We start from the raw sequence: 15,000 nt of genomic DNA, 5'->3' as shown, positions 1-15,000 counted from the left end.
GTATTTTATTTAAACTACATTCATGAAATATCAAGTCTTGTCCCACAACCCCATGCGCATATCGAGTGACCCCACACGGGGTCACGAACCCAAGGTTGAGAGACCCAACGCATCAATATCTCTCTGTCCATCTTTCTGTCTGTCTGTTCTGGCCACCCGGACTGTCTACCTGTTGTCTACCTCTCTCTCTCTCTCTCTCTCTCTCTCTCTCTCTCTCTCTCTCTCTCTCTCTCTCTCTCTCTCTCTCTCTCTCTCTCTCTCTCTCTCTACATCTGTCTTGTGCCTCTCTCTGGAGCTCATTATCCAATTACCCATCATCCTCTGGTGCATTTGAAATTCCGGCAGGCTGTCATGGTGCTGGTTGTTTGTGTGGCAGAGACATGACCAATGAAGCACATGCATGGACACGCACGCACGCACACACACACACTCACAGACATAAACACACACACACCCACACACACACACACATAGACATAAACACATATACACTCACACACACACACAGACATAAACACAAACACACATGCGTCCAGACACCCCACAAACAGACTCTGCTGCTGCTTGGGGGTGGCACGGCGTCCTAATGAGCTCTCGGCGCAGATGTTGCTTTTTCCCGCTCAAGGGTAGAGATCTGACTAGAAAGCAGAACACTGTTTGATACCTGGACCTCAAAGAATTCCAACAGGCGGCTTGGGTGGGAGTGGGCGCGTCCACAGCGGGGACTCATGCACAGCTGCAGCAGATGTTTAGTGAACAGGGACATACTGTTTATTGATGAGGAACTGCGGTCGGTATGGGAGAATATCCTTAATACCAAATCTGATACCAAGAGTGACAGTGACATGACGCTCAATCAAAAATTATTCAAATTAACCAGATATGATTTGTAAAATAGATAACATCTCTATAAAGTACACTCAGTTCGTACCACTTTCAATTATTTTTGAAGTCCATTCATTTCGGGAGTTTTGTGGCTTAAAGGTTAAAAAATGTCAGTTTTGGACAGTGAAAAGGCCTGCAAGGTGTTGTTTACGGTTGTACCGGCCGATATTTTCAACAAAAACTACAAATTATGTCAAACATCAAACAAACGTAGTCTTATATATTTTTTTTTTTACATTTATTTTTTACAAAATAACAAACTAAATATGCATGTATATCAATATTGTTTTCAATCCCCTTTAAAAACCTTATTTTTAATTTACCCTCAAGAAAAGAAACGTCTGCTTTTTTTTCGCACGCATAATAACATCTTATTATAATGTGTCATTTTGAGGATTATGTCGTTCATTATATTGCAATGGTGTAAAATGTACTATTTAGTAAAAATAATGCATCGTTTTAGTACTTGGAAACATACAGAGCTTTAAGTTCAGGACTATAATTGCGTATAGTTTTTTCCTTGTTTGTGGCCCTGCTAAGTGTGTGTGTGTGTGTGTGTGTGTGTGTGTGTGTGTGTGTGTGTGTGTGTGTGTGTGTGTGTGTGTGTGTGTGTGTGTGTGTGTGTGTGTGTGTGTGTGTGTGTGTGTGTGTGTGTGTGTGTGTGTGTGCGCGCCCCCCCCCAGGTGACTGTGTGAAGCAGACAGTCCAGGGCCATGGTGTCAGAGGGCTCTACAGAGGACTAAGCTCACTGCTTTACGGGTCCATACCCAAATCTGCTGTTAGGTAGGTGACACACACACACACACTATGGTTATTATCATTAACAAAAATGAATAAATAATTTTAATATTTTTATTATAATAATAATAATAAACATAATTAGCTGAATTAGCTGAAAGAAATAGCTGAATAGAAAACTAAAACTATAAGAAAATGTAGTTATAGTTAGTTATGTTTCCTCTGAAACAAACTGAAATAAAACCATGATAATAATATTTCTGGACGGTCCGGTTGTCATGACGTTACTCACAGACATCTCATCTGTCCCTAGAACTAAAAAAACTTGAACTCTCAAATAATAAAGAATGTTGAATACCAAACATTCTCTCTCTTTCTTTCTTTCTTTCTTCTCTTTCTCCTCCTTTCTTAGAATAAACTTTCTTTCTTTCTTCCTTTCTTCTTTCTTTCTCCTCCTTTATGAGAATAAACACTGAATAAGCAGTAAAACTGAGAACACCACATTTTCCATTCTGTTGTCTTCTTCTACCTGGAACCACTAACTCACACACTCCAATTATTCTGCTCCATTACCCACAATGCTTGGAATAAAGGCCACGCCACGCTCGCCTTCTCTGTAATTAGGTTTTTTTTTCCAAGACATGACATTTATCAGCAGACACATACATACACACACACACACACACACATTCGTGCACACGTGCAAATACAAATACCAAACGAACAGAGCAACAGTATGCAAACACATTTTTTCAGCTCTCTCTTTCTTTCTATGTGTATAGAGTGTGTATGTGTGTATGTGTTCGTGTTTGTCGATATATGAGTGTGTGGGTATGTTTGTGTGTACGTATGCGTGTACGTTTGTGATGCTGGAGGGTAGAGCCTGTCTGGTAAGTGGATAGACAGGTCCAGCCGGCCGGAGCAAAACTGTCACTCAACCCAAGGACGGGTCTCTAAAGGGTTACACAAGCATAAACAGTGTGTGTGTGTGTGTGTGTGTATGTGTGTGTGTGTGTGTGTGTGTGTGTGTGTGTGTGTGTGTGTGTGTGTGTGTGTGTGTGTGTGTGTGTGTGTGTGTGTGTGTGTGTGTGTGTGTGTGTGTGTGTGTGTGTGTGTGCGTGTGTGCGTCATTCAAGTAGGAAAGGCTGCATTTCCGTGTGTGTGTTTCCATTTGTATGTGTGTCTCGTTCCCGGCGCAGGTTATAAAGCGGAGAAATGCGACGTAGAGGTAATACATACCGTAGTGTACTACTGCCGACACACATTCGGTGTGTGTGTGCATCTGTGTGTCTACTCTCCTGTATTTTCTTACAAATACGTGAAAGTAGGAGCAAAAGAGATTTGAATAGATGAGGACGACGTTCAATTGAATTGTGAGATATCAAGTCTGAAAACTCCCGTTTCTCACGGTCGCTTCCCCTCCTCCCACTCATTTTCCTTTACATTGCTCTACATTTTTAATGTGAGTGTGCTTTGTTTTTTCCCTCTATATCAGTTTTTCCCCTCTATGTGTCCTCCCGTTCACTTCACCACTTTCTTGTTCCCTCCGTCGAGCCCCCTCCTGGCGTAGCAACGGTCCCCTCAGCCTCCCATTAACTGATTGCCTGCACCACGGTTACTCTGGAGGATGTTTTTTCGTTGAGGGTTTTATGGGTTGGGCGGGGGCGGGGGTGGGGTTGGGGGGGGGGGGGGGGGGGGGGGGGGTTGGATGAGTGGAGGTTGGTGTTCGTGTTCGTGTGCGTATGTGTGTGCGTGTGTGCTCCTGTGTGTGGTTGGTTGGGGGGGATGGGGGGGGGGGTTGTTGAAGAGGTATGAGAGGGACAGACGAAGTAGCAGCTGACCTTTTCACCACCACCCCTCCCTCTACATGCACTTCCCTCAGTTACTCAATGACTGTAACTGTGGCAGGCGGCTATATTGGACCCTGAATGCGTTAAGTTTTATTGTATATTTTCATATTGTTATATTGTTTATTATATCGTTCATCTTTCTATCCATCTGTCCATCTATCCATCTATCTATTTATCCTGTATTAACATGTGGAAAACAGCTCAATATATTATCAGTATATAATATATTATTATCAATATATTATTCAATTTGTGGGTGCATAATCCTCAAATTAGTGATATTTTGGGCAACCATATGGGATTTTGTCGGCCATATTGGATTATTGGGCAATATCTGAGAATCCCCCCCATAATTGCAAGCGGAATCCCAGTGTGGAGAATCCACAGAGTAAACCTTGACCAATTAAAGTGTCCGAGATTCTGTCTGTCGTGTGGAGTTCCGATTTCCCTCGTTTCCTTTCCCCATTTCCCCCCGACGCCTAAAAACACGCAGGTTATGTTTCTTGTGTGTGTGTGTGTGTGTGTGTGTCAGTGTGCGTGCGTGCGCATTAATGTGTGTGTGTGTGTAGCCCTGTGATGGACTGGCATTCCGTAGTGAACTGGAATGGGCTCCAGCTCTCCCCCGAACAGGGATAAGAAAAATGGATGGATCGGTTCGATCCCGAAAGTGGCCAAAAAAAACTCTGTCTCACCAGGACGTCGGCCTTGCAAACCAGGCAGCTCTAATTGAGCTCCGGCAGCGTTCCACGGTATCCATGGTAACCGGAATGACTCACCCTCCCGACTACTCCCCGGGCTGTGGCAGCGAGCCCAAACGGTGTCATGTTTTAACCCTAAACCTCCGCCCGCTTGTTAAACTGTCCAAGGGAGCTGGAGGTGGAGCCGGAGGTGTTATTTCTCTTTCTATTTCACCTTCAATGAACGGCATTGGTTTTGGATTTGGAAGGTGACTGATGACGTACTCTACAAAGTAAACCAAAAAAAGAAAACCCGGAATGCATTTGGCGATTCGAGAAGCCGCTCTTGGTGCAGGGATACCACCAATCCCAGCGGTTTACATCTGGCCGTCGTATGTTGACATCGTTTCGTTCGTGTTGATGGTACCAAAGCTCAGACCACATTTTGTGCAGACCCCGTCTCTCATATAAACACGTAGCATACAGAGCTGGGGATATGGGCTTTTTATTTTTTTAACAGTTATTCATTCTGTAAGCACAAGGATTCATATACATAACTGATAACAGCACATTTTTTACAATTTATTCTCCAACAGGTCCCACATACAACACAATTAAGGCATAAAGGGAAGAGTAAAAATACATTAAAAAAAAATATTTATAATAAATGATGAATATTAATACATTATAATAAACTAAATCAATTAGAAGGGAGAAAAAATAATTATAAAGACAACGTGTTGAACCCTGCCGCCAATTAGGGGGAGGAGGATGTAAAGAGAGATGCAATGAAAAATGATATATTAATGACGAGGTAGAGTCTTTGGATTACTAAAATAAAGTGTTGTGGAACCCCCATCTGGAGAGAGATGGTCTTTTTATGCAAATCTAAAAAAATTCAAATCAGGACGGAAATTGGGAAAAGTACTTTGGAGTAAAACCGCGGGTTAACCGCTTCCAGAACAGCCCTTAGAAACACATTCTCTTAAGAAATATGAAGCGGCGGCGAGGCAGCAGACTAGACTGGAGGAGCCACAAGACAACAAAGCCTTTGTCAAGACTGCTCACACGCACGCACAGATATACACACACATATACACATAAGCACACATTCACACACACACATACACACACATATACTGACACACACTTATACCCACACACACACATACACACACCTAACTGTTTTCCCCGCCATCGCAATTCAGTTCTGTCTATAAATAACCTTCCTTGCGAAGGACTTGGCGGCAGAACCTCTTAACTGATTGCTGTGATGTTTTAGACAAACCCGCCCCTCCCTATCTCTCCCTCCCTATCTCTCCCTCCCTATCTCTCCCTCCCTATCTCTCTCTCTCTCTGGATCACTTCATCCCTCTCTCTCCTTCCCTCTCTCTCTTCCTTAATTGGTTTCATCTTTAACAAGGAAGAGGAGCCTTAAAAGCCTCTGGCATAACCTCAACTTCCGGTCTTTTTTTCTTTTTTTTTCTTTCCCCTTCCCTCCTCATCTGAAGTTTAAAGAGAATACGGTAGTTTCCCCTCGACCTCCTTCCTTTCACCCTGATGACCAGGCATGGCCACCGAGGACACGCGGGGGAGCGCTCGCCTTAATGTGTTTCCTGGCACAAGATGTCTGCTGACTCTGTACAACGTACTCTAACGCTCTCACGCTGTTGGCCTCCATTCCCGTTCTGCAGACGTCCTCATGTCCTTGTGCGCGTCACAAACCGGCTCCTCTCCTTCCGTTGTGTTGGCATCTGCTTGTGCTTTTAACTTCAAAGTGGTAATCTCCAAGACATTTTTTTTTTTTTATCCCATATTTGATATGGGATATGGGATGGATTTTTTTTTTTTATTTTATTTTTTTTAGCTGACCATTCTGTGTATTGGAGTCATGCAGGTGCTCTTCTACTATATTCTGTTTCCATTGTTAGTGGCGGGGTCCGCCTTTCCCGGAAAGACTGCAATGATCGGGCACGGGCAAGAAGTGGAAGGCAGTGAATTTGCTAATGTCGTATAGCGAGTTCTGGTCGGTAAACTGAAGATATGGATGAATGTTGACAAAAAAAATATTCACCATCCCAAATGACTAAGAAAAATATAAAACCCAAATCAATCAATGAGAAGGAGAAAGTCAATTAGAGAGTGCCCCCCCCCCGTCCATATTGTGACATCATATCGTTGTAGTGATAGTATGACATCAGAACACGGGCATTTGAGATGGCCAGACAGAGACGCACGCAGTCAATCTGATCACGTCTCTGTATTCCATCAGCCTCGTCATTGCCCTTGAGAAAAGCACAATCTGATTTTGTTCATGTTATTGGTGTATGCATGCAGCGTGGGAGCCGTGGCAACGTATCAACAGGTTTATTTACATCTGCATGGAGATTGATCGTTTATCTGCATATTTCTGTACTGTTTCACAGTTTTACACCGCTTCCATTAACGATACCATAAGTGAGCTCTCGTCTCCGCTTGCTTATTGGGAGAGTGCTTAGCTCTCGCGTAGCCACGTAGGGCTGCACGTGGTGAGGGCCCTAGAGAGGGACACCTCATAGAAAATAATTTGAGCGTCTTAGAGCGACTACAAAGGTACACACGGATCGGAAAAACCCATTGCCGTTTCAAATGGAATTCTGGGACTTAGTAGTTGTCATCCACCCAACAAGGTCGATCTGACAGATTGCCACTTTAAAGCAGCCGTCGTAGCAAACACAAGAGTTTGGGTTAAAAAATCACTCAGACTGGATTGTACTTCTAACACGGACGATCCCGTTTTGGAGACATTTACATTGTGTGTTTACACCGTGTTCACAAACGATTTTGTGCGCCATTTCGGATACAAATAAAAAGTAAAAAAATAATAATAAATAAAGGTTGTTGTGCACCGATGTCGATCGGCTCATCTTCACACTTTTCCGGGGCCCATTTTGCACTGTCCACCGTGTCATTTCCGGCTCCTTTCCACCTTCTTCTCAGGTTTGGCACGTTCGAGTTCCTCAGTAACCATGCGAAGGACGCGTCCGGCCACTTGGACAGCACCAGGGGGCTGCTGTGCGGGCTCGGAGCCGGGGTGATGGAGGCCGTGCTGCTGGTCTGCCCCATGGAGACCATCAAGGTAAAGTCGACGAATGTGTCTGTGTTTGTTTTTTTTAGCAGGCCAGCCCACGTGGGCTTTATACATCTAAAATATATCCATATATCATTTGTCTGTATATGTAGCTGCAGCTGTTATTTTCACCCTCCCGAAACGTCATTCCAGTGTCATGTTTTCCGGGGCGTGACAAAGCCTTAGGATCATCACATCTTTCGCGATTGCCTCAGAAAAAAAAAATTCACTAGTTTCCAAGATTCAAGATTTTTATTTGTCACATACATATACATACTTCCATACATATATGCAGTGAAATGTAATGACTCCATTTGTAATGATTCCATTTGGAATCCCTTTGAGTCCTCTCTTCCCACATGAAAGGATGACTTTTTTTTTGATTCAACCCCTGTCAACTTTTCTTCTGTGCAGATACTCTGTCAATTTAATGACTGAACGTGGTTTCTATAAAAAAAGTCCCCCTTCAGGACATTTACTAATATATATATATATATATATATGATCAGTTTCATGACTCTTGTGCCTCCGGGCTCTCACGGTAGCGATGATAAAAGCTTCTTATTTCCCCTCATTTCGATCGGATGATCATCTTGTCAAGTTGTTTATCTCACAAGGTCAAGTTCATCCATGACCTGAACTCGGCCAATCCCAAATACAGGGGCTTCTTCCACGGAGTCCGGGAGATCGTCAAAACCCAGGGTAAACGTTTTTATTGATATGGAATTTGTGCAGAATGCTATATTTTCACATCAAAAATGTCGGAGATCCTTCTCTCAAATGTCACTAGAAAGGAGAATTTAATGTATTTATTTATTTATTTATTTGTTTGTTTGTTTATTTATTTATTTATTTTCGCACAATTCTCTGCAGGGGGGTATTTCCTTGGACCCCCACCCCCCCCCCACCCACCCCCCAAACACCAGAATTTGCACTCGCTAAATTTGGCAACATCGTTTTGTCTAATCCAATCACACAAAGCTGATTCGTAAAATATTTTTGTCCGTAAATTGCAATTGGTCAATTTGGTGCGATTAAATGACCAGATCCCTAAGAAAATATACAGTATGCAGCGCACATGAGCACAGCTCTCAATGTAGCTCGACCGGCGTGTAATTTGGTTATGCGCACCGTAAAAGTGTGCACCGTGTGTAGTTGGTTGATTTCGGTCGCTCTCCCGTCCATGGTTTTGAACGAGGCTCGTACGATATTTTCGCCGTGGCGGGCTTTGAACGGCGTCTGCCAGGTGTTGCTTTCGATCAGCTCAACAACCGAATGAATTTCCGGTCTCGCCTCCTCTTGACCGCCTCACCAGGTTTGAGAGGGACGTACCAGGGCCTCACAGCCACCGTCCTCAAACAAGGCTCCAACCAGGCCATTCGCTTCTACGTCATGACCTCCCTCAGGAACTGGTACAAAGGTCAGTGTCTTTTTTTTTTTTTTGTAGTAAAATGTGGACAGAAAATAATGTCTGGTGAATAAAAATGTTGAAAGTCGACCTCCAGAATATCAAGTTATATATTCAATATACACCGATCAGCCACAACATTAAAACCACCACTAATAACCACTAATATTGTGTAGCTCCCCCTCGTGCCGCCAACAGCTCTGACCCGTGGAGGCGTGGACTCCACAAGACCTCTGAAGGTGTCCTGTGGTATCTGGCACCAAGACGTTAGCAGCAGATCCTTTAAGTCCTGGAAGTTGTGAGGTGGGGCCTCCATGGATCGGGCTTGTTGTTCCAGCACATCCCACTGATGCTCCATCGGATTGGACCCTAACCCCGGCCCTCCACATGATGTAGAAGAAAACATGATTCATCAGACCAGGCCACCTTCTTCCATTGCTCCATGGTCCAGTTCTGACACTCATGTGCCCATTGTAGGTGCTTTCAGTGGTGGACAGGGGTCAGCATGGACACTCTGACCGGTCTGTGGCTACACAGCCCCATACTCCTCAAGCTGTGATGCACTGTGTGTTGTGACACCTTTCTATCATAGCAGCATTAACTTTTTCACCAATTTGTGCTACAGTAGCTCTTCTGTGGGATCGAACCAGACGGTCTAGACTTCACTCCCCACGCGCATCAATGAGCCTATGGGCGCCCGCAACCCTTTCGCCGGTTCTTGGACCACTTTTGGTAGTTACTAACCGCTGCACACAGAGAACACCCCACAAGACCTGTCGTTTTGGAGATGCTCTGACCCAGTCGTCTAGCCATCACAATTTGGTCCTTGTCAAAGTGGCTCAGATCCTTACGCTTGACCACTTTTCCTGCTTCGAACACATCAACTTCAACAGCTGACTGTTCACTTGCTGCCTCATATATCCCACCCCTTGACAGGTGCCATCGGAACGAGATGAGCAATGTTATTTACTTCACCTGTGGTTTGAATGTTGTGACTGATTTGTGTATGATGCGCAGTCCAATAACATTTTAACATCAAATATGTCTATATAACATGCAAACAAAGACTTAAAATGATAAATTGCCACATGTTAAATTTTCATGTGATGCATTTTACATTTCGTGGCAGACCAACGTTTACCCAAAATAAGAGAAAATAACGTTTGCATGACCGGACCGGTGAGGGTGCATGGCATTTTCACATGGCCGTGCTGCCCTCTCGTGGCCGGTTTGAGAAACTGCATACAATTCCCACCGACACTCTAACCAGCTTGATCTGTGCTGCAGTTACATCCATCCCGGCCTGTTCTCCCTGACCTGGAACGGCCTCATGTTGCTCGAGGGCTGGACCAGCAGGCTCTTATTTACGTGTTTGTCGTGTTTCCCCTCAGGTGACGACCCTAACAAAACCATTAACCCCATCATCACTGGGACGTTTGGAGCCATAGCCGGAGCGGCCAGTGTGTTTGGAAACACCCCTCTGGACGTGGTCAAAACCAGGATGCAGGTAAAACCTCCCTAGACCGCACAGCATCGACTGGAGCGCTCTGTATTCTCTGTTGTTGAATAGAGGGGAATTCAAGCGTTGCCTCCCCTTGGGAATTAATTATATTAAAAAGAAAATACATTTCTCTGCCTCTCTCAGGGTCTGGAGGCGCATAAATATAAAAGCACGTTGGACTGTGCCGTTAAAATCCTGAGACACGAGGGCGTGAGAGCGTGAGTACATTTTGCAGTACGTCTCTTATTGTTCCATCTCTTTGCCGGCGCAGAAGTCCTACGCTGGGAGGGTGAGAGGCTGTCGCCCAAGCTCAGTCTTGACTGGGGTCCTTCCAGAGTGTAGCTGCGATAAAGGGCCATCGAAATTAACTTGACTTGAAATTCTTTCTCGTTATTATCGCATTTTTATTTGACCTTGGGCCTTACCTATTTATCGTGTTCCGTCACGTGATAACGATGGATCCGGTCCTCGTGGGGATCAAAGAACATTACATCAGTATGTTGTCCTGCTTGAGTCATCTGACCGAGTGACGTTCGTTTTAACTGTGTAACTTTAAATGTTGTGATGAGCTGTTGAGTCCTGGTGTAGTGCTCGGAGGAATAACGTCCTCACACAGCACCTTACTTCTTTGTATTTACCCTCATGCGTTCCCTCTCTCTCTCTCTCTCTCTCACACACACACACACTCTTTCCTTGTCACCCTCCCTCTCTTTATGGAGAGCTCTCTCTCTGTCTCTCCCCCCTTCATGGATGATCTCTCTCGCTGCAGGTTCTACAAGGGCACGGTTCCCCGGCTGGGCCGCGTGTGCCTGGACGTGGCCATCGTCTTCATCATCTACGAAGAGGTGGTGAAGGTCCTCAACACCGTCTGGAAGACGGAGTGAGGGATCCCGGAACCTGCACGCCGCTGCTTTGACCTGAACTCAGCCAGCGGGAGAGGGCGAAACAGAGAACTGGGCGGGGCTCGCTCACCGGCGGCGTGACGGCGTCACCCTCACGCGGGAGCCTAACCTCGGCGACCACACACCGCTTCTCGTAGAATTGTGTATACATGACATATAGGGAATATGTGGATTTTTACTTTCTAATTACACATCCAAAGTTTTTTATTTTTTTATTTTTTGTTTTTTTTCTGGGGTTTACTTCTGGGTACAGGTGTCATGCTGCCGCTTTCCTCAGTTCCTGACGTCAGTTCTCTGTTTCTTCTCTGACTAATAATAGTTTAATTCCAAAACTTTTGCACTCCTTACCGTAACCTCCATTATCTTAAAAGTAAAAGCCTTTAACAATAATATATATATTTTTTTGTCTTCAGGAAACGCCATTTATTTTTATATAATGGAGATCATGATTTAGTTTACGACCAACATAATACATTTACCGAGAGGATTTGTTTATTTTTTATTCCTGTGCCGGGTGCCAATATGTATAATAGGAAAACAGCGGCGGCAGAATAAACCTACCGAGACGCGAGAAGAAATTGTGTAATTGAAAACGTGCGAAATCAGAGCATATTATGGAACACTTTATCGATGTATTTATTGAAGCTTGAATGCTGAATGTCAATGTGGTGGAAAACAACAACAAAAAAAAAGAAACAACTCGCCGTGCGGCGTGAAGTGCTTTTAATCAGGTCCCCCCCCCCCCCCCCCCCCATGGCGTATTCGGAAGACGTCCGGTGAACGCGTTCGTTCGCTGCGTGACTTCGCTGTGATTGTAAACGGCTCCGCGGTGACGGAGCACGTGACCTCAGCGCCCGGTCGTCTCCCCCCGTAGCGCCGGCGTCGCCCGGCTCGTGTTGCATAATCAGGGTCCCCGCCCCCCCCACTCCCCCACCCCCCCCCACCCCCCCCATCCCGGGGGCCCGGCCCTCGTGTCCGGGTCGGCGGAGCTCTGACACGGGGCCCTCGTGGGAACTTTGCGGACGGGAGATTAGGCTGCGGTCAAATCCCCTCCACTCTCCATTCCATCTGCATTCCGTGCGTTCCCCAAACGTGTTATTGGGGAATCTCTGTCGAATCCAGAAGATACTGTTTCGTGTTCCGGTGCTGTGTGTACTTCGGTGTTTTTTTTTTTTTTTTCTTGATTGGTTTTATTTGTGTTGTCACACGTCGTGTGCCTTCTCCGGTTCGTCTTTCTCCGTAACAGGTCCCACAGAACCGTCGGCGCTTCACGTCGATTCCACTTTCGCTCTTTCGCCTTTTTTCTTTTCTTTTTTAATCATATTTGGGACGCCGTTTTTAGCGCACGCGACGTCATTGCGAACAAGGGGCCCGTGGGGGGGGGGGGGGGGGGTTGCTGCCCCCCCCCCACGCGAGACCGAGATGACGTTTTTCCCCCCGCGTTTGATTTTGCCGCGTTACTGCTGCGTCTCTGGGCTTCCCTCTGGAACCCCCCCCCCCCCCGGCTCCACCAGACGCCTTCTGCCCGTCACTGCCGAACACGCGAGACGGCGCGTCACTGTGTGTGTGTGTGTGTGTGTGTGTGTGTGTGTGTGTGTGTGTGTGCGTGTGCGCGTGTGTGTGTGTGCGCGCGCGGCCTCCCGTTCATGACGTGGGCGTGGGAGTTGTCGGTGACCGTGCTTCTGCGACGAACGCCGTTCCCCTCCTCCGAACCTCATTTGAATGTTACTGTGTTTTAACAACAACCATTAAAATACGCATCTGGCAACGCGGATGATGTGATTTACGTGTCGTTTATTTATTCATTTATTTATTTATTATTGCTCTTGCTGTGCCCTCCCCGGTTTGAACGGATCACGTTCGGACGAGCTGTCGGCGGGGGGGCGGGGGGGGGGGGGAATCAAACAGCGAACTCATTGTTCCGTTCTTGGCTCCGGCTCATGCAGGACGATTTAAACCGCCCTCCTCTCCCTCCGATGTGCGCTCACACACGCACGCACTCACGCACGCACGCACGCACAAAAACACAAGTCTGCAGTCCAAAGCGCTGCTGCCCCAGAGGCTTGTGTTGTGAAATAGGATGTGCAACGATCTCCTGGAAATTGGACGGAAAAATGTTGTTGGGGGGGGGGGGGGGGAGTGGATGACTAGAAGAGATGAACCTGGGGCTGCACCGGGGGGGGCGACGACGTGAGGAGCGCCGAGAGACGTGACGAGGGGGCTTTACCGTAACACGATGTCGCTTAGACCCGGAGGATTTCTGATCACTTCACCGCTATATTTCTTCTTTCCGTATTTTTCTTCCTTCCAAGTCTTTTTCCCCCAAAAATGCGCGCGCGCGCACACACACACAGACACACACACATACACACACACACACACACACACACACACACACACACTCTCACACACACACACACTCACACACAGGCTCTCGCTCTCCGTAACCAGCCTTTCAAAGGGTTTGTCTTCATTTTGTTTGAGTTTTTATGAAGGGCCAAGGCCGGGCCCTCGCTCTGCCCCGTCTTCCCTTCATTAACCTCCGCTGGCCCCGCCGTCGTCACCCCCTCCACCGCAAAGTCGTCCCTCAGCTCCCGTCTCGGGTGTCAGCCCAGCGCCCGGTCTCTGATGAACTTTGAACGGCGACGTACGCGCAGCGACCGCGCGTCGTGTGGCCCCTCTCTCCATCTCAGTCTTTGACGGTACAGTAGGAAATCCTTTCATCGCTCGACTCTGCCCCTGGGAGCCACTACCCCCCCCCCCCCCCCCGGGGGGCCAGTGAAGGGAAAGTAATGCCATTGTTCTCCGCTCTTTCTCTTCGTGAATAGGGAAGGTTCCCTTTCTCCCAGACGAGCGAAGAACATCTCTGCCGCCGCCGACAAAAGGCCCTTTATTTCAACCCCTCCGGCATCCCGAGCCACAGACTAAACAACGTTCCAAATTCACGTATTTTCGATATTAGTCGCACCGCTGTCCGTGGTGCTGAATGTGAACGTCCCGGGGAAACCAATTCAGACGCTTTGATTGGGGATCGCACCGGTGGAATCCGTTGTCCGTCCTTTGTCGTCGTGACTGACTGTGATAATATATATATATATATTTTATAGCGAGCCTTTAACGTTGTCCAAGCTTATATATCCCGGACCGCTCAGTCGGATAAAGATGTTCTTCTAAACAGCTGTTATTGATACGTTTGTGAGTTAGTTTTTTTTAATCCACATTTTCTAAACGTTTTCCATATTTAATCAGAGTGACTGAGAGGGCGAAAAGTAGAAGTAAGGTAGCTCATATCAGTTGACGGTGGCCTATTTTATACGTTGTATGAGCGCTTGTAAAAGTGTGTGTGTGTGTGTGTGCGTGTGTGCGGGCGCGCGCGCGAGAGAGTGAGAGCGTGATAGGGTGTTTGTGAGGAGGTGTTTGTGTGTGATAGAGAGGAGAGAATGAGTGTGTGTGTGTGTGTGTGTGTGTGTGTGTGTGTGGGCGCGCGCGCGCGTGCGTGCGCGTGCGATTGAGGGACCTAAAGAGACGGACGGGGTGTGTGTGTGAGAGCAAGAGAAAGAGAGACAGGAAAAGAGAGAACCGGGTAAAGAGGGAGAGAGATTGAGTGTGTGTGTGTGTGTGTGTGAGAGAGAGAGAGAGAGACAGGGAGAGAGACAGGGAAATAGTGAGGGATAGCGACAGACAGAAAGAGAGTGTGTGAGAGAGACAGAGAGAGATCTCTCCATAAAGAGAAAGAGAGGGAGGGTGACAAGGAAAGAGTGTGTGAGAGAGAGAGAGAGAGAGAGAGAGAGAGAGAGAGAGAGAGAGAGAGAGAGAGAGAGAGAGAGAGAGAGAGAGAGAGAGAGAGAGAGAGAGAGAGAGAGAGAGAGAGAGAGAGAGAGATGGGGTGTAAGTGGGAGAGTGAAGGAGACAGACTGAGAGAGTGAGTGA

The 15,000-nt window shown here is 46.7% G+C and overlaps 2 protein-coding genes across 2 annotated transcripts in view; both read left to right on the top strand.

The window, feature by feature from the left end:
* LOC307233138 (tricarboxylate transport protein B, mitochondrial) overlaps positions 1 to 11,290 on the top strand; it is a 20,594-nt gene extending 9,304 nt beyond the window's left edge. Inside the window, exons 3-9 of the mRNA XM_080004354.1 lie at positions 1,569 to 1,668; positions 7,130 to 7,268; positions 7,877 to 7,961; positions 8,575 to 8,679; positions 10,059 to 10,174; positions 10,313 to 10,386; positions 10,938 to 11,290. Coding sequence (XP_079860480.1) covers positions 1,569 to 1,668; positions 7,130 to 7,268; positions 7,877 to 7,961; positions 8,575 to 8,679; positions 10,059 to 10,174; positions 10,313 to 10,386; positions 10,938 to 11,052 — 734 coding nt within the window. The 3' untranslated portion in view covers positions 11,053 to 11,290. The remainder of the gene's footprint in view (positions 1 to 1,568; positions 1,669 to 7,129; positions 7,269 to 7,876; positions 7,962 to 8,574; positions 8,680 to 10,058; positions 10,175 to 10,312; positions 10,387 to 10,937) is intronic.
* Positions 11,291 to 12,716: 1,426 nt separating this feature from the next.
* Positions 12,717 to 15,000, top strand: part of LOC307232958 (somatomedin-B and thrombospondin type-1 domain-containing protein) — a gene marked incomplete at its 5' end in the record, with an annotated part of 17,151 nt that continues 14,867 nt past the window's right edge. The window contains 1 exon segment of the mRNA XM_080004172.1: positions 12,717 to 12,721. Coding sequence (XP_079860298.1) covers positions 12,717 to 12,721 — 5 coding nt within the window.

The sequence above is a fragment of the Zeus faber genome, assembly GCF_960531495.2.
Source record: "Zeus faber genome assembly, chromosome: 7".
NCBI classification, from domain to species: Eukaryota; Metazoa; Chordata; class Actinopteri; order Zeiformes; family Zeidae; genus Zeus; species Zeus faber.
Note: the sequence above shows the minus strand (reverse complement) of the source record. Positions and strands in the feature narration are given on the sequence as shown.